Source organism: Crocuta crocuta, unplaced genomic scaffold, assembly GCF_008692635.1.
Source record: "Crocuta crocuta isolate KB4526 unplaced genomic scaffold, BGI_CrCroc_1.0 scaffold296, whole genome shotgun sequence".
NCBI classification, from domain to species: Eukaryota; Metazoa; Chordata; class Mammalia; order Carnivora; family Hyaenidae; genus Crocuta; species Crocuta crocuta.
The window spans coordinates 1,035,957-1,059,830 of record NW_027530504.1 but is presented as its reverse complement, the minus strand read 5'-3'; the positions used below and the strand labels follow the sequence as shown (position 1 = coordinate 1,059,830).

The following is a 23,874-nucleotide window of genomic DNA, read 5'->3' as shown; positions in this document are numbered from 1 at the left end:
GGGTGGCTCCCTGGCTTAAATCTGAGATTCTGAGCCAGCCTCCTGTGCGCGGCCCTGGCTGAGAGACCGGACAGAGACAGGGTGACCACGGGGCAGGGGCTCTTTCTTGGGGAGGTTTGGGTCGGGCCTCCCAGACAGCACTGACTGTGAAGTTTGCCTCGGCCGCCTCGGGACGGGTTTCCTCGTGATTTACATTCCCGTGTCCACCTCTTACTGTCCAGAAGAAACTCTTGCGTCCATATTTGGCGATTTGTCTCTCCGTTTCCCTCCCCGCCGACCCCAAGGTGTCTGCCAGAACGCTGTATGATTCGTCTCATCTCCAAGCCGTTATAGTAGATGAGGGCGGGGGATAATTTCGTTATTTTTGAAAAAAGATTCTCAGCAAAAGTTAAAAAAAAAAAAAAAAGGAGGGGGCAGTTTTCATACTCACCGCATGAAATAGACAATATTTCCTGAAACAGGAGATACGAACCTCAAAGAATTTAAAATAAAACATTCATTTTATTATTTTTTTAAAGAAGGAAAACGAGGGGGGAAGAAAAGTAGAATAGTCAGTCTTTTTATCCTAAGTACAGATGAAATTGATTAAACCTTAAAGACTGGCCTCCACACACCCGGTTTATTAATTGAAGAATTTCCTCTTACCCAGAATGGGAAGTTCACATTAAAATCAAGCTTGCCCCTGAGTGGCACTGACACTTGAGAACTGAACATTTTCCACAATCCTATTTTCTCTTCGGTGCTGGAGGAAATCCTAAAATGGTTAAAAGGCGGAGGGGAGGGGGCCTCACAGAGGAGGGGGAGCAGAAACCCGTACATTTTAAGGAAGCCTTCTTTCATTTCCTCGTAAAGCATGAAATCAAATTATAGCTCACGGCCCACAATTATTTTATTTCTACATTTCAAATTCCATTTTCTGCTCCTTTCCACTGCTCTGCAACAGGAGTCGTACTGTTGTGCAAAGTCAGCTAAAAAGATTACCCCAGATAGACTGACACAGTAGCTTAAAGAAGCAAACAGGCAAAAGTGGCCGTTAAGCTGGGAGTCGGGGCCTCCGTCGGCAAAGGAGGCAGAGAGGCCGGCGCCCCCTTCGGCCCACTGACCCGCGGGAGCGTGGACCCTGCCTTTGCTCCCCTCTCGAGGGGGCCGCTGCGCGTGGCCTTCACTCCAGGGCCTCCGGAGGGCCGGCCGCACGCCGGTGATGAGGGGTGAGCGGTACAAGGCGGGGTCTGGCCCGTGAGGCGTACCCCTGCTTGCCAGGGTTCGTCCCGGCCCGGCCGTTCGGCGGAGAGACACTCGCGCCAGGGCTCCCTGTGTTCTACTGGCGCTTGCCGACCCCTTTCTAACAGAGCGCAGGCCTCGGGTTCGGGGCTTCAACAGCCGGCGCGACCTCGTTAGCATGGGATTCCACCTCCCGTCGCTCTGCGCTTCGTCGTGGTCACCTTCGTGGTTAACTTCTCCTTACGACTTCGCCTGTCGAGTCAAGTTCTTTCACACATAAATGCGTTTCGGTTCAGAAACATGACTTAACCCACGTTAAGTAGTAGAAGTGGGATCCACAGGCGTGGCAGAGGTCGGGGGGGGTGCACGGACGGGGCCCGGGGTGAGTCGCTCTCCCTCCCTGCAGCGGGACGCAGCCCTTCTGAAGACCTCCGCCGAGAGCCCTTTGGTTGCGTAAACGTGTCATGTGCGTCTTTGCCAGCCCTGTCTCTCGGGAGTCTTCCCCAGACCTACCTGAGTCCTGCAGGCTTCTGTTTCGCGTCACTTCCTATGTATTTTCCTCCCATGAGGAACGTGTGGCCTCGACCCGGAACTTGGCAGCTGCGGATTTCCTCTTCCCCCCACGTTGTCGTGGGCGCACGCCATTTGGTAGCACACCGCTCTGGGTTTGAATTCATGCCTCCAGTTTGCTCGCTGTGTGACCGTGGGAGAGTCACTTCAGGTCTCTCCCAGCCTGTTTCTCCGATTACAAAGTGTGCATAATTGAAGAAACTCCTCCTTCCCGGGCTGCGGTGAAGACTGACTGAAACAGTGTGCGGGGGGCATTCTGGGGCACTCAGCGAATGCCCATCTTCTCTCCCCATTTCCCCAGCTTCCCGATGCTCTAGTCATTGTTTTATTCATTTTTCTCGTTCTGAACTCATTTCTAACAGAGCAGCTGTGCTAGTAAACTCCCCCACACCCTCCACTCTTTACTGACCCTCAGGACCATCTCTGAACACCTTGTCTGATTTTGATGCACCCGACGTGGGGCTCGCTCTCTGGCGACCCTGACGACCGCCACCGACTGGGGTGAGGACAGGTCTGCGGTTGCACGTTCGATCGTGCGGAAGGACGAAATGTCGTTCCCGGAGCATCTCTCTGACCTCTAAACAGACATAATGGGTTCTGCCACCACGTCTCTTCTGCCCCACCCCCATCGCTGGACGGGCCTAACCTGTAGGGTCAATCCGGGCTCTCGGGTAGGAGTTTCCAAGCCGGAGAGAAGCGTCCGAGGACGGTGTCTGAGACACTCTTCTGTGTCGTAGGGGCAGCGCTAGGAAACGTTAGCCACTGCAGGAGAGTTCTGCTTTTGGGGTTCTTCAAACCCTCTGATTGCATTAAGGAGAGCACCCCTGGTGTCTGGAGCTTTAACTGTGTACCCACGGCAGCAGCTGTGGCTGGCTAGAATTTAATAGCAGTGTTTGAGTTTTTGTGTACTCTGTCTGGGTCCTCTTACTTATGGTAAGTAGTTTATTTTTAATTTTTAGAAACAAATTGATTTTGAACCAGTAATATATGCACGTGGTTTGAAATTTAATTTTTTTAATGTTTATTTTTGAGAGAGAGAGAGAGAATGAGCATGAGCAGGAGAGGGGCAGAGAGAGAGAGAGAGAGAGCGATAAAGAATCTGAAGCAGCTCCAGACTCCCAGCTGTCAGCACAGAGCCCGATGCAGGGCTCGAACCCACAAACCCTGAGATCGTGACCTGAGCCAAAGTCCAACACTTAACCGACTGAGCCACCCAGGAGTCCCTACGGGTTTCAAATTTTGTACCCCTACGGGGTACAAAAGCAGGGGCGCCTGGGTGGCTCCGTCAGTGTCCAATTCTCGATCTCAGCTCAGGTCTTGATCTCAAAGTTGTGAGTTCAAGCCCTGCGTTGGGCTCCACACTGGGCACGAAGCCTACTTAAAAAAGCACGAAAAACAAAAGTAAAAGGTACAAAACCAGAGACAGTAAGAAGTGGATCTCCCCTGTCCCTGCTTCCCCAGGGACAAATGCTGTGACCAGTTTCTTCTAAAAGTTCCAAGGACGGTGATTTGGGGCACATATTTTCTAGCCACCGTCAGACACGAAGTGTACTGTGCATGCTGGCCTGGTGACACGTCCACCCAGGGAACGGCGCTGCTCTGTGCTTCCTAGTGGCTGTGTGCTGTTTCATGACGTGGCTACACCGTGACGAAGGTCGCTGCCTCCCTCCTGACGGCCCCACGCTTCGGTTCCTGCAGATGCGTCGCAGCAGCGGCCTTGAGTGCGCCTCATTTGCATGTGGGGGGGCTGTCAGGCCGCAGGGCATGGTGCACCCGCGCTTCGGATGGCCGTGGCCGGGGTGGCCTCGCAAGAGCTTCCGTCAACGTGGCCGTCCGTCTCCCCACACTCTTAGCAGCAGGGTGTCGTCAGTGCTTTGCGGGGTAACGTGACCCTGAAGCGGGCAGAGCTCGGCTTTGACTTTTTTTTTTTTTAATTTATTTCTAGGAGAGAGAGAGAGACAGCGTGAGCAGGGGAGGGTCAGAGAGAGAGGGAGTCACAGACTCTGAAACAGGCTCCAGGCTCTGAGCTGTCAGCACAGAGCCCGACGCGGGGCTCGAACCCACGAACCGTGAGATCATGACCCAAGTGAAAGTCGGACGCTCAACTGACCAAGCCACCCAGGCGCCCCTCGGCTTTGACTTCTAGCCCTCTCTTCCCGGTCCGGTGACCTGATCTCACCTTTCCCCGGAGGTCAAGATGGAAGGTCGTACGGAGGGCTCCCGGGTCAGTGTGCCTGGCAGGGGCCTTACTGCTCGTCTGGCCCTGTTAGTGTGGCACGGATTTGTCAACCCACCAGGTGGAAGCGAGGCTCCTGAGGCCATTTCAACTTGCGTTTTCTTGTCGTTGGTGAGATCGGGCGTCTTATTATGTCTGAACTCTTTGCGTTTCTTTTCTTTGCCCTGCTTCCTGACTTCCCGCCGGCCACCCCCTCTCTCCTCGCTGGTCCTTGGACACCTGGACACCCCGACACCCCATGGGGTCTTTGCGCCGGCCCCTCCCCCTGCCTGGAATGCTCTTCCCCTGGGTAGCTGCCAGCCCCTCTCCGCCAAGTCCTGGCTCAGATATCTCCTTCCCAGGGAGGCCCACCCTGACGGCCTGAATTAGGATTGTAACCCGCCTGCCTCCTGTACATTCCTGAGCCTGTTTTCCTGCCTCTTCCCAGGATATGTTCCATCTTCCCCCCTCTGTGAAATGCACGTCTTAGATGTACTGTCTGCTCTCAGCCGTTCTTCACTGGCCACCGAGTCCCTCTCGCCAGGGGCAGGGACCGTCACCTGTCCATGTGTCTGGTGCGCCCAGCACCAGCCTGGGGCCTGGCGAGCGGCAAGTGCTCCCTGCATGTGCTCAGTGCGAGCCGTCTGCAGGTGGGGCTGCCGGGTTTGATTGGATCGTTGCTCCCTCTACTCTCCATTCGAAGAAGCTTCGTAACTGTTGAGGAGGGTGGTCCTTTGTGGGTGGTGTGTCCCTGGTCGTGGTGGCCTTCGTCATATTTTTGTCCCCGCAGAAATGTCTGATGTTGACGTTGGATTTTTCAGCCTTGTCTTTTTCTTCTCCTTTTATGTGTTTCTGGGTTCTGTTTTTTACCTAAGTATTTTCTTTCTACTCTTTTTTTCTTTTGCTTTTCAGATTTTAGAAAATTCTTTCACGTGTTTTCTCCCAGGACTTTGGTGGTTTTGTCTCGTTATGTTGAAAGCGTCGGTCCTTCGGCATTTCTTGCCGTGCGGCGTGTGAGGTGGGGACTCGGCCTCAGTTGTATCTGGACGCCCACCCGCTGTCCCTGTGTCCCGGGTGCCTTCCCCTCCCCAGACGTGGACAGGGAGGCCCAGAGAAGGGGGCGCCTCGCCCAGGGCCCGCGGCCCGCGCCACCCATTCCGCACGCCGCCCCCTCCCAGCGCTGTGGGCGTTTTGCCGCGAAGTCTCCAGCGTTTATTGTTTCTTGGCTCTTCCTCCGTTTGGCGGGGCTCCAGCACCTCTATTTGTCCGCTGTCTTGTGCGCAGCTGTTTATTTGTTCCCTGGGCCTGTTACACAGGCTCTCTCTGTCGTCCCCTGTTCCGCCACTGCCGCCACAGCTCCCATTGTCCTCCGCCCGGTGTCTTGAGGTGCTGACGAGCGCCTCCTCCCACCCCTTCCCGAAGGACCGCGCCTCCGGTTTGGGATGCGTCCTCGACGCTGGCGGTTTGCCTTTGCGCCTTGTCCGCTCTCCTTCCTCCCCCATCCCCAGGGCCTTTCCCGCCTCCTCTCTGAGGTGCCGCAGGGTTCCCGGGATGGGAGACGGGGCGATGCGGGACCCTGGCCGGGAGGCAGCCGGCAGCAGAAAGGAAGACACTTTTGTTGGTCAGCCCTGGGTTCTAGCCCCACCTCTGCTGCTTACTGTTGTGTGACCAGACCTCGGGTTTCTCGGGATTCAAACGGGAGGGGCTCCTTCTCGCGGGACGTGGTGAGGGTCGGGGCCAGCACGCGTCGAGCAGGAGTCCTGAGCCCGTTTGCCTGTTGGGAGCCAGGCTGATGGCCCCAGTACCAGGTATGAGGCAGTAGGGCGTTGTGGTGACCAGGGTAAAATGGGGAGCACGTGGCCGCTCTCCGGGGCCACGTCAGCCACGTTGGGCACACGCCCACTGTTGCCACGTCGGCTGATTCATAAAGATTTGAGAGTGGCCTCGCTCGAGCTGTAAGCGTCTCCAGTGCATTCGTATTCCCAGAAGCACCACACGGGCTGAACAGGGCCCTTCCCAGAGCCCGGCGCATCCCTGTGGCTTGAAGCCGGTGAGGCGGAGGGCCCTCAGCCCGGGCTGGCACTGGCTGCCCCTGGACCGTGGTGGCAGTCACTCGGTGGCGGCGGCTCTCAGTGGCTCTGCTGTCCANCCAGAGCCCGGCGCATCCCTGTGGCTTGAAGCCGGTGAGGCGGAGGGCCCTCAGCCCGGGCTGGCACTGGCCGCCCCTGGACCGTGGTGGCAGTCACTCGGTGGCGGTGGCTCTCAGTGGCTCTGCTGTCCGNTCCCCTTTGATCCCAAGCCCTCCCCCCCCACCCCCCCGCAGTGGGCATCTGTTTACGTTCCGATTTACAGATGAGGAAGTGGGCGCTGTGGTCTGAATGGCTGCTTGGTGCCCCTGAGCCCAGCGCTCACCCCTTCCTCCCCCTCTGGCCCTTGGCTCCCCACCTGCACGCTGACCTTCTTTGCTCAGCTCCTTCCATTTCCACATCCTCTGACTCTGGGCTGAGGGCAGGCCAGACGCCCCTGGGGCTCAGGTGTACACTCTCCTGGGCCAGTAGGAATCTGAGAGGGGGACTCCAGGCCACCGTGCTTTGGGGACACTAAAATGCACAAAACGGACACACGCCTGAGTGGACTCTCCTTAGGGGAATGACAGGCCCCCGTGCGGTGGAGGTCTTGACGCCTCCTGGCCGAGAGTCAGGGCCGGGACAGGTGAGCCTGTGCTGGTGTCCAGCCAAGGCCGGCTTCTCACCCTAGCGACACAGCCTGGGGCCTGAGCCTCCGTCGTCTTGCCTGGAAAATGGGGAACAAGGAATACATTGAATAAATGAATACGAGGAAGAACAATACTGAGGGCGCCTTGGGATCACAGAGCAGCAGCCCCCCCGGCCCAGAGCGAGTGTTTCACTCTGGACACAGGACCAGGCTCAGGGACGCAGGTGCTGTGCGGGAAGGGAGGCAGCGGGCGCCCGTTGCCATCGCTCCAGCCAAGTCCTCGCCCCCGACTCGACTCGGCCACCTCACCGCTCTGAGCCTCCGTTTCCTCGTCTGTGAGCCCCACACGGCCACGTTAGGACGAGAAGCCCCCCGGGGGACACCACGTGCTCGCCACCGTCGAGTCGCGGAAGGAAAACAAGCACAGCAGCTGCGGTTGCTGAGGTTTCCTCTGGCCGACGTGCTGCTGGGAACCTTCTTGCTTTGTCTACACTGCAGCCACTGACCGGGCCTCATGCGGGCGAGGAAGCTGAGCCCCATGGGCGTCTGGCCAGTGGCTTGTTCTAATAAGAGGGTATAAGTTGTCACTGCAGCTTTATATTGCTGATGACCAGGTGTCTGCATCGTTTATCATTTATTGAATATTTAATAAGTCACCAGTTAAAAATACATTTTCCTATATTTTAAATTTAATATGATTTTCTTCTTTTTAGGATGTTCATAGCTTTCAATTAAAAAAATCATGCTTTGATTAAATATCCGATTTTGAGGCTGCTAAAGTGTTTCAAGTTTTATGTTCAGTTTCTCTGGCTGAACCATTTTTTCCGGAACACGCATTTTTCCCCCTTTAGTCTCAGAAGGAAAATTGCGTCTCACAGATAACTTACGCTCTGTTAAATGCCGACCTTTGTAAGTTTTTCTTTATTCTTATTTTTGAAATGATTAAGATATAGCCTCTACAGAATTGGAAAGCGTAATTTTTAAAAGTACTGAGAAACTTGAACTCTATTATAATTATTCTGCAAACCTTTAAAGGGGTCTGTAGTCAGAACAACTAGATGAAAAGCTCTGATAGACTGAAAAATATAGAGGGTCGTTTGTAGCCGCAAGTCCCCGGCCTGCGTTTCCCGCCCACCCGCTCGCTGTGCGCCTCGCGTCTCAGACGGTCTCCTACCCCGGGTCCGTGGGAACTGGGAAGGACACTGTTCGATTCATTCTGTGCAAGTGCTGCGGATCACGACGGGCCAGTTATGTCACTTCCTGTCGCCTGATCAAAAGTTCAGTGAAGAAGCGGGAGTCACTGAGAGCCGTGCCGGGCAGCGTGATGCTGACCCCTGGGCCCCAGTGGGGCCTGTCACATCGCCGTGACCTCTGGTCTCCTTAGAAGTGCCTGATGTTGGCAGCGGGTCCGCCCAAGAGCCTGGCCTTTTGGAGCGGAGCTGAGTGCTCCCTGCAACAAAGGCGGCTTGTAGATGCCGGAGTAAGGCCGCAGAGGAAGTCCTGACCAGCCCGAGTGTCTGCGGCTCGTCTGCAGTTGACTTTCTGGGCCTGTCAGGCCAGTTTCATTGCTATCCCAGGATCCCAAAAGGCTTCATGAGTGAGATGGGCTAAATACGTAGAATATACGAGCTCTTCCCCTCCAGCCACCGAGCGAAGACAAGGGACTCCTGGGTAGTTTTATATACCAACGGGGAACTGAGCGTCTAAGCCCAGGAGCAAAGTCCCGGTGAATAAAGTGGAGGAGGTGGGTTGAGCTATCGTCTGCTCGGTTCAGTCCATGAAAGGTGGACCCGAGTTGGGTCCTGCGAATCCAGACTGACAGCTCGGGCTGTGATCTGTAAGCTCCGAGTATTGGAGGGTGTGGGGAGGAAGGGCCAGAGGGGAGCCAAGTGTGGGTCGGGGGGCAGGGAAGGGTGAGAATTATCGCGGAGCGTGGCCTTGATCCTCGGTGTAAAAATGAGGAGTGGGCAAGGGGGAGGAGGAAGGGGAGGCGGGGAGGCTGGAGAGGGGCTGGGTCCCCATGTGGAAGGACAGGCACCAGCGTTCAGATCTCTCCTTTAGCACCTATGTGCCGAGTGGCCAGGGGCCGTCCCCCAGCTCCTGTCTGTACGGGGGGCTGCGTGGTTCAGGTTAAGTGGGAGTGATGTTTAGGTCCTCGAGGGGCCCAGGCAGTTGGAATTACTCTTGGAAAGTCCATAAGACATCCATGGGGTAGAGTAGCCTTGACTTTGTGGTCACAGCCTTGCCCACTACAGCTGGGGGTCACCGGGTCCGGTGCTGGGACCGTTTCCCGTGAAGGTGGCTCTCCGGTCCACCCGGAGAACGGCTCACAGGCCGGGAAACCGGACACTCCTCCCCTGCCCCCCACCTGCTGGCTTTGTCCTCTCCTGCCTTGACACCCAGCCACACACCACACAGCCCCGTGACTGAGGACGGGCTTGCTCGGGGAGAAGTCGCAGCTTCGGGGCTGAGCTGGGCTCAGGCTCTGGGTGGGGGCGTGCACGCACACGCACACATGTGCCCCGGAGCGGGGTGGGGGGCGCAGGGGAGGGCTCCGTGAGGTGCACCCTGGTGCTTGGCGCAAGGCGGGCCGGGCCAGGACTGTGAGTCAGAAGGGGGCCCCAAAGCCACTCCACGGAGTTCCCTCCCAGTTAGAGGACGGTGAGGGCCCTTCGCGGGGGACCAGCAGATCAATGTTTACTTCATTACCTATTAATGTACTTAACATCATTTTATTTATTTCTGAATGGATGCTACACACTGATTTAAAATGAAAAGGTACACGGGCGCCTGGGTCGCTCAGTCAGTTGGGTGTCCGACTTCGACTCAGGTCCTGATCTCTCGGTTCGTGGGTTCGAGCCCCGCGTCGGGCTCTGTGCTGACAGCTCAGAGCCTGGAGCTGCTTTGGATCCTGTGTCTCCCTCCCTCTCTGCCCCTCCCCTGCTCACGCTCTGTCTCTCTCTCAAAAACGAATAAACGTTAAAAAAATTTTTAAAAAAAGTAAAGTAAATGAAAAGGTACAGAAGAACGCACAGTCAGGGGTCCTTCCTAGGCCACGCATGTCTGCCACCGGGGTTCTCTCCCGGCAAAGAACCGGAAGTTGGTTGTGCCCTCTGCGCCCGCTCCGGCGCGTGTTGTGTGTGGAGGAGTGGACGCTTGCTCCTGTACCCCCCCCCATGCCCTCTCCCCTGTGACACGTGGCACTGCTGTGCCCTTTGTTCTCACTCGCTCTACTTGGAGGCTGTTCGTAGTGGAGTACGAAGAGCGTCNATAGGACAAGCCGCTCCCCCTCGGGACACTGCACGTGTGTGCGGGCTCGGCTGGGGCAAAGACCATGTGAATCCCAGTAGCTGTTTTCCCATCGACTTTCCTAAAAGGACCGATTCTAGAAGTGCCCCCTCCCTGACTCAGAACGTGAATCAGGCAGAGAGTTTTAGGACGTTCCTTCCGGGAGGCTGTTAGGAGGATGGATTTCAGCCGGACGCCTCTGAGGCGAAGAGCAGGTCATTTCCCGCCAGGGAGCAGCTGACCCGGGCCTGACGTGCGCCACGGGGCCGGGGCTGCGACGGAGGAGGCCCCAGAGGCGAGCTGGTGATTTGGTAGGAAACAGAGGGAGGCTCTCGGAGGGTGAGGTTTGTAGACCTCAGCCGCTGAGACGGTGCCGCTGAGAGGAGTGTCACCCCTGCCCCGCCCCACGCGGCTGCCCGGTGGGGCCAGCAGGACGCCGGTGCTGGCTGCCGTGGGCACCGCCCCCCCTCCGCGCCCTTGGGCCAGAGAGGCCCGGAGTCCCCGGGACGGGGTGAGGCACGAGAGGGGCTTGGGAGCCCAGAGAAGGGGACGGCTGGGACATTTGAGGCGCCTCGAGCCAGAGACGCCTGCTCTTCCTCCGGGGGGGCCGGGGGGCTGCGCAGGTCGCTGGCGACCAGGAAAGAAAGCCTCTGCGGCGCGGCCAGGCTCCCCGGTGTCTGGTGGCCCGTGGTGCCCGCTGGCCTAGAGCCAGGGCCCCGAGTCCGCCCTCAGCCGGAACGCTGGTTGTGGAGATCGAGTGGTTGAGGAGCACACACGGCGCACGGGCCGGCAGGGAACACGGCCCTCCTCGCCTTCCCCGTCTCGGCGNCCTATTTCCGTATCCCCCCGAAGAGCCCCCCGCCCCCTTTTTCGGTAAAACTGCTTCAAGTCCCATTAGAAAGGACACATTCCCTGCACTGGCTGACTTTAGTCTTCCCTTCAGGGACTCCTCTGCGAGTCCTCCGTCTGGTGCTCAGCTCGGGCGCGGCCGTGTGTTTCGGGCGGGCGCCCAGCCAGGCACGCGCGCGTGCGCACGCACACACACACACACACACGCATAGAAACGCACACACGTGCTCGTGGCACGCAGCTTCGCCCCCTTGGGACAACAGGAGCCCCTGCCTAGAAGGGAAGGGACAGAGTGGGTAGATGCAATGCAGCCACGTGGGGGGTGGTGACGAACCCAACTGCTGTGACGGGAAGACCCAGGAGCCGTACAGGAGACAGCCCCCCGCCTCCCCGGTGGGCTTCCAGCCCTCCCGCCCGCCGGCTTGGCCAGGGCAGATCCCCAGGCACTTGCCAGGTCTGAGACCGAGCTTCTCCCTGCTCGGATGTTGTTTCCTAGGCAAGATGGGATGAAGATGAGGGGATTGATGCAGTAAAAATGGTGTGGGTTTTGGGGTCCCCAGCCCTCCTGTGCGCTGGCCCGGGCTCTTGGTGAGCTCTCTGTGTTCCATGGGCCTCAGTTTCCTCCTCTCCAGATGAGGCGCCACGCCCATCCCTCACGGCGGTCATGAGGGTCCAGTGAAATCACATTGGTCAGAGTCCGTCCCCCACGGCAGGGCTGGGAGGCGTGTGGTGGCCATCCCGCCCGCTTTTATCTTTGTACTTGAATCTGACTGGGTTTGCTGAACCTCGGGGACTGGGCAACCTTCTGCCGAGGCCTCTCCCCCATTTCCCTTTCTCAACTTGGCTTCTCTCTCCCTCTCTCCCTCCTCGCAGGGGCCCAGATCATCGATCTGATGATGCTGGTCATCGACGTGACCAAAGGGCTGCAGACCCAGTCCGCGGAGTGCCTCGTGATTGGGCAGATCGCCTGCCAGAAGCTGGTCGTGGTGCTGAACAAGATAGACCTCTTGGCGGAGGGGAAGAGGCAGGCTGCGATCGACAAAATGACCAAGAAAATGCAGAAGACCCTGGAGAACACCAAGTAGGTTTGCTAACGAGAGGGGCGTCCACGTGTCCGAGCTGGCTCTGGGGCGCGCCTCACGTCGCTCACCGGCGGGGCAGGCAGGTGTCGGCCGTGGGTCCCGCGTCAGGGGTTAGGGCTGAGATACTGTTGCAAGAGACCAAAAAACACAGAAGCCTAAGGAAATAGATGTTCATTTTCCAGGTAGTCTCCTAACGTGAGCACGCGGGGTGTCTGCTCTGCACAGCGTTCAGAAACCCGCGCCTCCTCCAACTCGCGGCCCTTCCCCAGCGCGTGTCCTTGTCTGTGTGGTCAGACGTGGGCACGGACACCGCTGGGGTCATGTTCACAGGAAAGCCTGCCGCGGATTCTGTGGGCGACCCCGGCGTCAGGCCAGGACCCGTGTCCCCTCAGCGTCCGCCTCGCGGCCACGCGGTTGTCTGAAGGCGGAGATGAGTTTGGGTGGACGACCGGATGCATCTGTCGTGGAGGCTTGTAAAATTGGGCACGTGGCCGTCGGCTGTTGGCGGGGAGACCGGGCACAGTGGGGCCGCCGAGGACCCTTGTGACATTTCATGCCAGCGAGTTTACGATCCCGTCTTGCGGAAGCGAAGGGGTCCGTAAAGAGTTTGTGCCAGGGAAGTGGCCGGAAAGCTCTCCCATCCAGAGCTGACTGGTGCGGGGAGAAGGGACGGCTCAGCGCTAGGCTCCAGGGGAGCAGAGAGCAGACAGGGAGAGGCCGTCTGGTGGGGGTCCCAGGGAGACAAGTGTGGTCTGAGGTAAGGCTGTGGAGGGCGGGAGGGTGGGCCGGGGACAGCTCCTCCCGGGGAGAAGCAAGGGGCCTTGTCGAGTGACTGGCTCTGCTGCGGGTCCTCGAGGACACGTCCGTGGGGACAGAGGCGGCCGTGCTGCTGGGTGGGNNGGGGCCGGACGGGCTGTGGGGGCCGCGGGACAGAGAGCCGCCAGGTCGCTCCGGCGGCCGCAGGAGGGACCTACTCTGGTGTGGTCACGAAACCCAGAAGATGTCCTTGTTGAGCGCACAGTGCTGGCCAACCCTGTTGTTTATCAATTCCCCTCTTCCTCTCTGGGCCAGCGCCTTTCGATCAATACTAAATAGCGGTCACTGGGAGACCGCGGCTTCCTCTCTGCTATGCAGCCCGAGCCAATATCCTGCTCACCTCTCCTTCTCCCGCGTGCGGAGGGCAAGCAAGCAGAGAGTGTTTTTGTTTCCCCGTCATAAAGATTGATGTGCCTTCCCATTTATGATTTTCTTTTTTCAGATCCAACACCTGCAACTCTCCCTCAGAATTCTCAAGTTGGTTAAATTAAAGCTCCAGCCCTGTGAATGGGCCAAATATGTCATAAAAGATTTCCTAGCACTGCCTTTTGTTAGCAAAATTCATCAATCCGATAAAATCGACACATTTAGATAAGTGTTGCATAAGAATTCAGACTTTGTTATTCCCAACGGAAGTGGATATGAGACTGTAAAAAGGAAGATAAAAAATTATATCTTCTTTTTCGTGAGTTATTTGATCTCCCTGCCGTTTTATTTACTTGTCAGAGAGGGGAGAACAGGTCCTTTGGAGTCCGGCATAAAAACCCAATACAAGGTCACTATCATCGGCTATATAAATGGACCTTCGGGGAAGGGCTTGGGGCACTATTAAGGGTAAATTGATATTAACTATTTCAATCAGTTAAATTCAAGGCAAATTCTCCCTTGCCTGTTTGAATTATCATTCCTATTTTAATTTATTGCTCGAAGGTCAAGTTATGGACTGTATCATCCAGAGCGGGGGGGTGGGGGCCAAGAGAAACTCCCCGTATAAAAGAAAGCATTGCCACCATGATGGGTTGTAGCTGGTGGGCTCAGGGGCCGGTGGCTAGGCCAGGGTGTAAGAGAACATTAGCTTTTACCTCCGTGCAGCAGAGAACTTTAAGTCCTCATAAGTGTCCGTTTCCTCTCCTTATGGTCCCTTGTGAAGTAAGTCCTTTGCAAATGCTGGCCCCAACGTGAAGACACTTCCTGCCTAAAAAAGGAAAACTTGGGGCTGATGAGCTGTGTACGTATCAAAACTGAAAACATAAAACCTGTTAAAAACGTAACTTAATTTTTTCCATCCAAAGAGTAATTGAAAGACAATTAGAAAACAGAAGAATAATTAAAAGAAAGGAGACCACCCAAAGATTTCTTTTTTTACAATAGCTGCTGACATTTTGGTTTATTTCATTCCTGTAATATTACCACCCCCCTTTTCCTCCACGTTTTTTTAATTGTAGTGAAACATGCATCCTGTAAGATTTTACCCACGAAATTATTATTTTACCCATTTGCAAATATGCCGTTCATTGGCATTAAATTCATTGGCATTAAATATACTCACAAAGCTGTGTACCCATTGCCACTGTACCTGAAACTTTTTTGGGATTCCCAACACGGACTCTATCCTTTAAACAGTAACTCTCCCTTCTCCCCTCTCCTCCCCTCCCCTCCCCTCCCCCCAGTAGCCTTTATTCTGCTTTCTGTTTCTTTGAATTTGCCCGTTGCAGGTACATTATACACATGGAGTCATTATACACATGCAGGTACTCGGTTTATTTCCATTAGCATAATGCTTTCAGGGCCTGGCCGTGTTGCCGCACGTCTCTCCTTTGTAGCTGAATAACAATCTGTTGTGTGTATGTACCCTTTTTGTGTTTCCATTCACCTATGGATAATCACTTGGCTTATGTCCTTTTGGCTAGTGTGAATAATGATGTATGAACGTTGGTGTACAAATATCTATGCAAGTCCCTGCTTTCAACTCCTTTGGGTCTATCCCTAGGAGTGGAACTGCTGGGTCATATGGTAGTTTTATGATTGACGTTTTGCGGAACCACCAACCAGTTTTCCACAGTGGCTGCACCGTTTTACGTTCCCACCAACAATGCCCAGGTTCTACATCCTCGGCAGCACTTGTCATTTTCCTTTTTTTAAAAAAATAGTTATCGTAGTAGGTATGAAGTGGTACCTCACTGCGGCTTCCCCTACCCCCTTTTGCCGCCCCCTCCCCACTTTTACGGAGAAATATTTGACGTATATCAATACATACGTTTAAGGCATACACTGTGATGGTTTGATTTACGTATATTGAGAAAGGATTACCAGTCAGTTCAGCTAACATCCATCTTCCTATATAGATACAACAAAAAGAAAAGAAGGAAAGAAAAAAGGGGGAAAATGTCTTTGCGATGAGAACTCTTAGGATCTACCGTCATAACCCCTCCCCTGCACGCCGCATGGTCGTGTCCCTAGTCATCGCATCATACGTCACTCATGCTCCAGGACTGACTTATCTTACGACTGCAGGTTTGCACCTTTTGACCGCCTCCAACTCCCTGTCTCCCAACGTCTGCCTCCGGTGACCACGAGTCTGAACTCTTTTTCTGAGTTTTGTTTTTTGTGTTTTTGTATTTGTTTTTTTAGATTCTGCAGATAACACACCGTGTTTGTCTTTCTCTGACTTCTTTCACTTAGCATAATGCCTTTGAGATCCATCCGTGGTGTAGCATATGGTAGGGTTTTTGATAGATGAATGATATGTGTGTGTGTATATACACACACACACCACAACTTTATCCATTCATCCATCTATGGACACTTAGGCCGTTTCCATGTCTTGGCTACTGTAAATAACGCTGCAGTGAACATGAGGGTCAGATATCTTTCCACGTCAGTGTTTTCATTTCCTTTGGATATATTCCCAGAAGTGGATCATATGGTGGTTCTATTTTTAATTTTTTGCGGCTCCTCCAATAGCGGCTATTTTCCAATAGTGGCTGCACCAGCTTACACTCCCACCCACAGCATGCAAGTGCTCCCCTTTCTCACCAGCATTCGGCATCTGTTGTCTTTTTGTGGACGACTGTTCTAACGTGGGTGAAGTAATAGTGAGATCTTACGGGTTTAACTTGCATTTTCATAATGACGAGGGATGTTGAGCTTCTTTTCATGTACCTGTTGGCCTTTCGTAGATCTTCTTTGGAGAAATGTCTATTTAGATCCGCTGCCCATTTTCAATCAGGTTGTTGTTGTCGTTGAATTGTGGGGGTTCTTTATATTTTCTGGATATCAATCCCTTGTCAAATATAGAATTTGCAAACGTTTTCTCCTCTTCTGTAAGTTGACGTTTCACTTTCTTCGTAGTCTCCTTGGAGGCACAAAAGCTTTGAACTTTTACAAATTCCAATATATATATATTTTTTCTTTTGTTGCCTGTGTTTTTGGCGTCATGTCCATGAAATTGTCGCCAAATCCAATGTCATGAAGGTTTTCCCCAAATTTTTTCTCAAGAATATTGTAGCATTCGGGGCGCCTGGGCGGCTCAGTCAGTTAAGCGTCTGACTTCGGCTCAGGTCATGATCTCACAGTTCGTGGGTCCGAGCCCCGCGTCGGGCTCTGTGCTGACAGCCAGCTCAGAGCCCGGAGCCTGCTTCAGATTCTGTGTCTCCCTCTCTCTCTGACCCTCCCCTGCTCACTCTGTCTCTCTCGCTCTCAGAAATAAATTTTAAAAAAATATAAAAAAAATAATATTGTAGCATTTGCTCTTAAGTTTGGGTCGTTCATCTATTTCTAGTTAATTTTTATATATGGTATGCATTTGTATACGGTATCAGTGAAGGGCCCAACTTTATTACTTGCATGTGGCTGTCCAGTCTTCCCAGCACCGTTTGTTGAAAGAATTGTTCTTTCCTCTTTTACCCTTGTCAAAAATAAATGGATCATACGTGTGTGGGTTTATTTCTGGGTTCTCTGTTCTGTTCCATTGGTCCATGTGTCTGTCGCTACGCCAGTACCACACTGCTCTGTTTACTTTTGTAGTAAGTTTCAAAGTCAGGAAGTTGAGTTCTCCAACTTTTTTATGCTTCTTCTCCAAGATTATTTTGGCTATTGGAGGCCCCTTGCATTTCTTATATGAATTGGACGACCTGCTTTTCCATTTCTGCAAAAAGTGGTTGTTGGAGTTTTAATAGGGATTGCCTTGAATCTGTAGATCGCTTTGGGTAGTACGAACATCTAAACTGTGTTAATTAAGTCTTCCAATCTATGAACACGATGCCTTTCCATTTGTTTAGATCTTCTTTAATTTCTCTCATCAGTGTTTTGCTATTTCCATTATACAGGTCTTTCACATCCTTGGTTAGATTTATTCCTAAGTATTTAATTCTCTTAGATGCCATTATAAATGCAATTGCTTTCTTAATTTCCTTTTCAGATTGTTTTTTGCTGGACTCTAGAAACACGCTGATTTTTGTGTGTTGATCTTGTAGCCTGCAGCTTTGCTGAACTCAGTCATCCCTTGAGACAGATGAGGTATTTGCATCTTTGATTCCTACTTTTGTTACTTAACATCTCGTATAGCACTTCTGCATGTAACCATTACTTCATTGGTGGCCCTTTAGATAGGCATAGGTTTTCCTTCTTATAAATAAGTAACTCTGGGGTGAACATTTCTGACCATCCGTAAATCTTTTCTGTATTTTCATGTGTTGTTTTTTTTTCTTTCCTCTTGAGACATTTCCAGGTGTGAGATCACCGGACAGAAGGGCATGAATCCTTTCAAACTTCTGGCTGTGCACTGCTGTATCTTCCAAGTGTTTGCGCCACTTACATAGATATTGGCAGCTACCTTCGGTCTCTAATTTTAAAATATATCTGAAACTTAGTAGGACAGAAATGGTGTTACCCTTGTTCTGATATGCGAATCTGTAATTATTAGGGACATTGAACATTTCTTCTTAAGTGTATTAAACAGTTACGCATCTGTGTGTTTGAATTATTTAAAAAATTTTTTTAATATTTTACTTATTTCTGAGAGAGAAAGAGAGAGTGAGCAAGGGAGGGTCAGAGAGAGAGGGAGATACAGAATCTGAAACAGGCTCCAGGCTCTGAGCTGTCAGCACAGCCTGACGCAAGGCTCGAACCCACGAACCGTGAGATCGTGACCTGAGCCGAAGTCGGACGCTTAACCGACTGAGCCACCCAGGCGCCCCCTGTGTGTTTGAATTATGCCCATATATGTTTATTTGCTTTTAGCGATTTTAATGCTTTGTTTTTTATCTTCAGGGGTGTTTAATATTAACAGAGATGTTGTTATGAATTAACCCTTTGCCTGTCCTATTTGCTACGAATAAGCCTTCATCATTTGTTGGTTGTCTTTCCGTGTTGGTTGCTTTTTTTTTTTTTTGACGTGCAGAAGTTTCTAATTTCTATGTAGTCCAACGCTTTGATTGTTTTTCTTTGTGATTTCTTTATCTCTGAAAGCATTTAAAATTACTCTTGCATAAGCATTTATCAACGTTAACAGAAATCAAAATAGAAGATAAAAACGTACCCACAATCTCCCCAATGCATCAAATTAAAGCGTTCTTTCCCTAGGATCCCTGTCATTCTTTCCCACATGTACATAATTTGAGATAGTTGTTATCACAACATTGACACTGTTCTGTGTTCTAGGCTTTTCTGTTTATTTTTCCGCTAAATGTTATCATCTGACAGCATCCTTGATGCATCTTTCACTCCGACTCCCTCCGTGTTTCCTCCTACTTTTTGAACACTTTCCATTTCCTTGTTTCTGTCGAAGCCAAGGCCCTGTGCTGAGAGCCCACCGCGGGCTCCCTCAGCCCCGCCTCCCGCCCGGGGATCGGGTGGAATGCCAGATCTCAAGCGATCGGGCCGTGGGCCAGCTGACGTACAAGGTGCGCCTCTCGTTCCGGCGCGGTGGCCAACTGGCTCTGTGGTCTGAGGCGACTCACTTTATCTGCGTGCATATTTCTTCTTTTGTAAACTGGGCACTGCTAAGTCCAGCATTTGTTCTGAGGGAGCATTTGACATGGAGCCCGGCACACAGTAGGTTCTTGCCAGTCACCGCTGGAAGGTGTGGAGCACCTACTGTGTGCCTGGCACTGTGCTAGGGTTTCCCACACACCATCGGTCAGGCTGCCACTTACCCCGGGGCGGGGGGTGTGTGTATGGGCTGACTGTTGAGAAAAAACTAAAGTATAATGTGTTGGCTCTTTTGAATTTTACTATTCCAAACCCAAAACTTACCCACATATCCCCTGCTTTTAGCACCGCTTTACTTTTATGAAAGACCGACCTCAGTAGTATCCATTTTCGCTAAGGAAAGAAATCTGGAGAGGATTTTTGTTGTTATGAAAAAAGGCGAAAAGCGACAACAGAGCTCAGTGTCTGCTTTGCAGCGAGTCCTTGCGAGGTGTGGTGCCCGCTTCCCGGGCAGCGAGAGTGGCCCCTCCACCCCTTTCCCTGGGCCCACACTCCGCATCCAGCCGCCGGAGCTTTGAACTGTCTGTGAGCATCTGTGCTTCTTGTCGATTTATTTTGTGCATCTGTTAGTAAGATGTGTCCTAAAGTATCTGAAGAGCCAGGGAGAGGTTACTTTTTGGGTCCGGGAACTCAAATTTCTCTGTGTAAATGAACGGTAATTAGTTCTTTAGGCCGTTTGCCTTACCTAAGGTTTCCGAGGAGCACTCTATCTTCAGATAGTGGGGAAGCCTGTAGTCTGTTGTTTATGTCTTTTACACGAGTTACAGACACACACTTTTTTAAAACTTATCTTAGATCACTTTCGTGTGCTGTCGAAGGTCAGCCTGCACGCACAGCCAGCAGGCCTGGGCTCAGACGGAGCTGCGCTGCACCGCAGCTGCGAGGGGGTCTGCAGGAGGCGCTGGGTGCCGGGAGCGGGAGGTGCACTTGACTGTGCTCCAGGTCAGCGCCTGCCGGCCCGCCGAGCCGAAGGGCTGGGATCAGGCTCTTCCTGACAGCTCTGGGGGGAGCGTCTTGTGCGCCTAGAATCCGGACACCAGTCTGGATCTGAAACCCGGGACAAGCGGGGCCTCTCACCCCAGGGGCTGCCGGACTCTGCTTCTCCCTCCAGAAGCCAGGATCGCCAGTGTGTGGCACGTTCTGGAAATCAGCAAGGCCAGCCTCTCTTGAGCCTGGGAAAGGGCCAGATACTCAGCGCAACACCCCTTTATGTAACAACAATACATGGCCCAAAAGGGTTTGGATAAAAAATAATTGAATTTCCGAAAGCTTTATGGTTAATCGCTGGAATTCTCGGTGCGTGCTTTTACCCTCCTGTGTCCCTCGGGGCCTCAGGCGCATGGAGCGTGAGCAGAGACGATGCGCCTGTACCGGGCCCTGGCCTGCGGCTGGGTCCTGGGTCACGGACTGCCGTGGCTGGAGCCCTCCCTCCGGACCGAGAACGGACTCTTCCTCTCCTCTGTCATGGGAGAGGCCTGGAGCCTGGCCTCCTTCAGACCAGCCACTTACTCCCTGTGCCCCCCGGCAGCCTCGGGCAGGTCGCTTGGCTTCTCTGAAAACAGACCAGAGGCCCCTGCCCGTGGGGCGCTGGGACCACGCGAGAGCCCGCGGCGCGGTGCTGGCACACAGCCGGCTGCCCGCTCCTTTCCTTTCCGTTCCTTTCTTCTTCTCCTGTTTCTTTCTTCCTCTGTCTCTTTTCCTCGGTGTTTTTATTTCTTCCCTCTCTCCCCTCACTGTGCTTTTCCTTTTCATCCTTTTCCCTCCCTCCTCCCCTCTCCAAAGGCTCTTCTTTCGAAGCCAGCTCTGCTGTCGGCCTTCCCGAGGTGAGCATCTCCATCTCGCCATCTCTGCGGGGCAGCCGGCCTGCCGGAGCTGCTCTGGGCTGGATTGGTGAGTGGCTCGCAGGCCCTGTGTGCAATCTCCCCCGTGACCTTGCCTCAGTTTGTCACACTGACTTTTGGGCAGCCGACGGTCCCGCAGATTGTTTAACTTACTCTTTAGGGAACTCCGACTTGTCAGAGTTCCCTCCTTTCTTCTTAAAAAAAAAAAAAAAAAAAAATCTGGGGCGCCTGGGCGGCTCAGTTGGTTAAGCTTCCGAGCTCAGCTCAAGTCATGATCTCACGGTTTGTGAGTTCAAGCCCCACATCCTGCTTTGGATCCTCTCTCTCTGCCCCTCCCCTGCTTGCTCTCTCTCTCCAAGAAACAAATGAACGTTTTTAAAGAATCTAATCTTTTTAAGGGCTTGCCTGCCTGAGCAGGCCAGGAGCAGTGCAGCTTGGGGTCAAAGACAGCTGAACCCAGCGTCCCGCGTTCCAAGACGTGTACCGTGTACTTGAGCAGGAAAGACCATCTGGTGGGGGCGTAACGGGGAGGCTTGCCTCACAGCTCAGGAGGCCGAGTTGGCTCCCCCAGAGCATCCTGGGGGCTTCGGAGAAGGAGAGTTTGCTTCTGGCCTGGGAGCCAGGAGTTCAGATTGGTTCTAGAAGGGCAGGTGATAAGCACGCAGGGACGAGGTTCCCAGGACGTGACGCAGGTCAGGGCACTGACCCCTCGGAAGGGGTGCAGGTGGCTGGTGGCCGCCCCAGCTCCAAGGACTGGCCCCAGACTCCCCGCGGGGCTTTCCGCACATTAACTTGCTGTGGAGACGCCTCCGCACGGTGGGTCGTGCCGTTGCCTGTAGGACAGGGAGGTGGGGCCTGAGTCACATTTGCACTGGGAGTCATCCTAGGGCCCTGGGTTTCTTGCTCAGAGCCCCATTCTCCGCACCGCGCCTCAGGCCGCCTGTCACCTGGGTTAGGTGTGGACAGGCAGAGGAAAGGAGGGGAGCGGGACTCGCAGGNGGGGGCCCACAGTGGATCGGGAGGAAGAAGGCCCCTTGGGAGGCAAAGGTCCTTGATGGAAGGCCATGGAAATAAAGGCCTGGGCTTGTGGGTGAAGAGGGCGGGGAGCCAGCTGGCTGTGGTCGTCCAGGTCAGATGTCATAGAGGGGAGAGTCTGGGGGAAGGTGGCCGACTTGACCACCAGAGTTGCTCTTGTCCTTTAGGAGCTTGGCTCTCGTCTGCGACCCTCCCCCGCTCCTCTTGAGTCAGAGTTGGGGCGCCAGACCCTCTTGACCCGCTGCTTGGGGAGCCCTTTGTTTATTGTGCAAACCTCCGTGAGGGCCGCACACGGGAGACGCTTCGCTTCATAAACTCCCCTCCGCTTGAAAGGGGAGACAAAATGATGTTGTAAGGAAATCAAGCTTAAGCTCCTGGTGAGTAAACAGAAGCGGTGTTGACTTTGAAATGCGAGCAGGGAAAGAGCGAGCGGTGTCGGCAAAAGGATTCCCCTCCCCCAGGAGAAGAGAGATGTAACGCAGCAGAGACGCAGCGGAGGGGTTGGTGGAGGCGNTGCTTGGGGAGCCCTTTGTTTATTGTGCAAACCTCCGTGAGGGCCGCACACGGGAGACGCTTCGCTTCATAAACGCCCCTCTGCTTGAAAGGGGAGACAAAATGATGTTGTAAGGAAATCAAGCTTAAGCTCCTGGTGAGTAAACAGAAGCGGTGTTGACTTTGAAATGCGAGCAGGGAAAGAGCGAGTGGTGTCGGCAAAAGGATTCCCCTCCCCCAGGAGAAGAGAGATGTGGTAACGCAGCAGAGACGCAGCGGAGGGGTTGGTGGAGGCAGCCTGGGGAGGGCGGTGGTCAGACAGGGAACCTTCACACGTGGCACGGACACCAGGAAGCAGTAGATTTTTTCTCGGATTCTTGCCTTCTGCTGCCTGTTCTGGAACGGGGTCCTGTGTCCTGCTGCCCACTGGGCGCCGCAGCAGGGAAATGTGGAGGAATGGCCAGGGGTCGTGAGGAAGGTGAAGAAAGCCGTATTATTCACAGCGAGGGTCTTACACTGGATGTCAGGCAAAAGGCGTCTGAGATTGTACTTGCATGTGGCAAAATGTGTGGAGAAGATTCTGGAAGGATGGCAGCGTAGGAGCACCAGGAACCGTTTCCCTATCTGCACGACCGTTACACCGGCAGGATCTGGCGGGTGTAACCATTTTGGAGTCTGTTGAAGGCTTGCGAGGGGAGGGCTGAGACGGTGGGCTGTGGTTATTTTAGTTAATTCCAGCTCTTGGCACAACAGCGGCCATCCAGCTCCCACCCCTCAGCCCCAGGGCAGCTTGCACACAGCGTGCGGGAGCCGGAGTGGGCAAGAATGACCCTGTCCTCCGGATTTCAGAGGTCTGTGCTCCGACCACTGCTGCTTCTGATCACGGAGGTACAGACGGACAGGCATCCGTTCTTCTTGCCTCCCTCCGCTGACAAGTCCCCAGCGGAAGTGGCTTCTGAAGGATTTGAAGGACCGGTGCCTCCCCGTTTTTTTTGGTTCCCCCTTCATTTTTCTCTTTTTCCTCTTTCAGAAGTTAGACATTAAAGACTAGGACGTTCAGAAACAACTGCAAACATATGGGAGGAAATTACAAAGTAACCACACATGCCCAGGGAAAGGCTCAGATAAGACCTAAGACGACTTCTAAGTTTATACTTCAGGCTGAGATAGCATAGAGACAGCCTGCAATAATAAAAACAAAAAAAACCCCAAGAGCAACAACAAAAAGCAGGAAACTGCTGGGAAGGGGAAGAATCCGATTTATAGAGTTGCCATATTATTTGACTCAAATGTCCAGCTCCCAACAGAAAAAAATCACAAGGCGTCAAAAGAAGCAGGAAAGTATGGCCCAATCAAAGGAAAAAGAATCAATAGAAAGTGTCCTGGAAAAAGACCTGATGGTAGATATACTAGACAAAGACTTTAACTATCTTAAAAACGGTCAGAGAACTAGAGGAGAATGTGGAGAAAGTCAAGAAAGCAATGTATGAACAAAATGGAAATACCAATAAAAAATTTTAATCTAAAAAGAAACCAAAGAAATTCTGGATCTGAAAAGTACAATAACTTTAAAAAAAAAATCACTGGAGGGATTTCAAAAGCAGATTTTGGCAGGAAGAAGAAAGAATTGGCAAACTTGAGATAGGACAATGGAAATCATCATGTCTGAGGAACAGAAAGAAAAAAAAGAAGAAGAAAAGTGAACAGAGCCTATAGGACCTATAGGACACTGTCAAGTGGACCAAGAAACACATTGTGG

General features: G+C 53.2%; 1 protein-coding gene across 1 annotated transcript in view; it reads left to right on the top strand.

The window, feature by feature from the left end:
• The window catches only part of EEFSEC (eukaryotic elongation factor, selenocysteine-tRNA specific), a 179,757-nt gene that overhangs the window by 66,835 nt on the left and 89,048 nt on the right, over positions 1–23,874 (top strand). Inside the window, 1 exon segment of the mRNA XM_077766869.1 lies at positions 11,732–11,939. Within this exon segment, the coding sequence (XP_077622995.1) occupies positions 11,732–11,939 (208 nt within the window).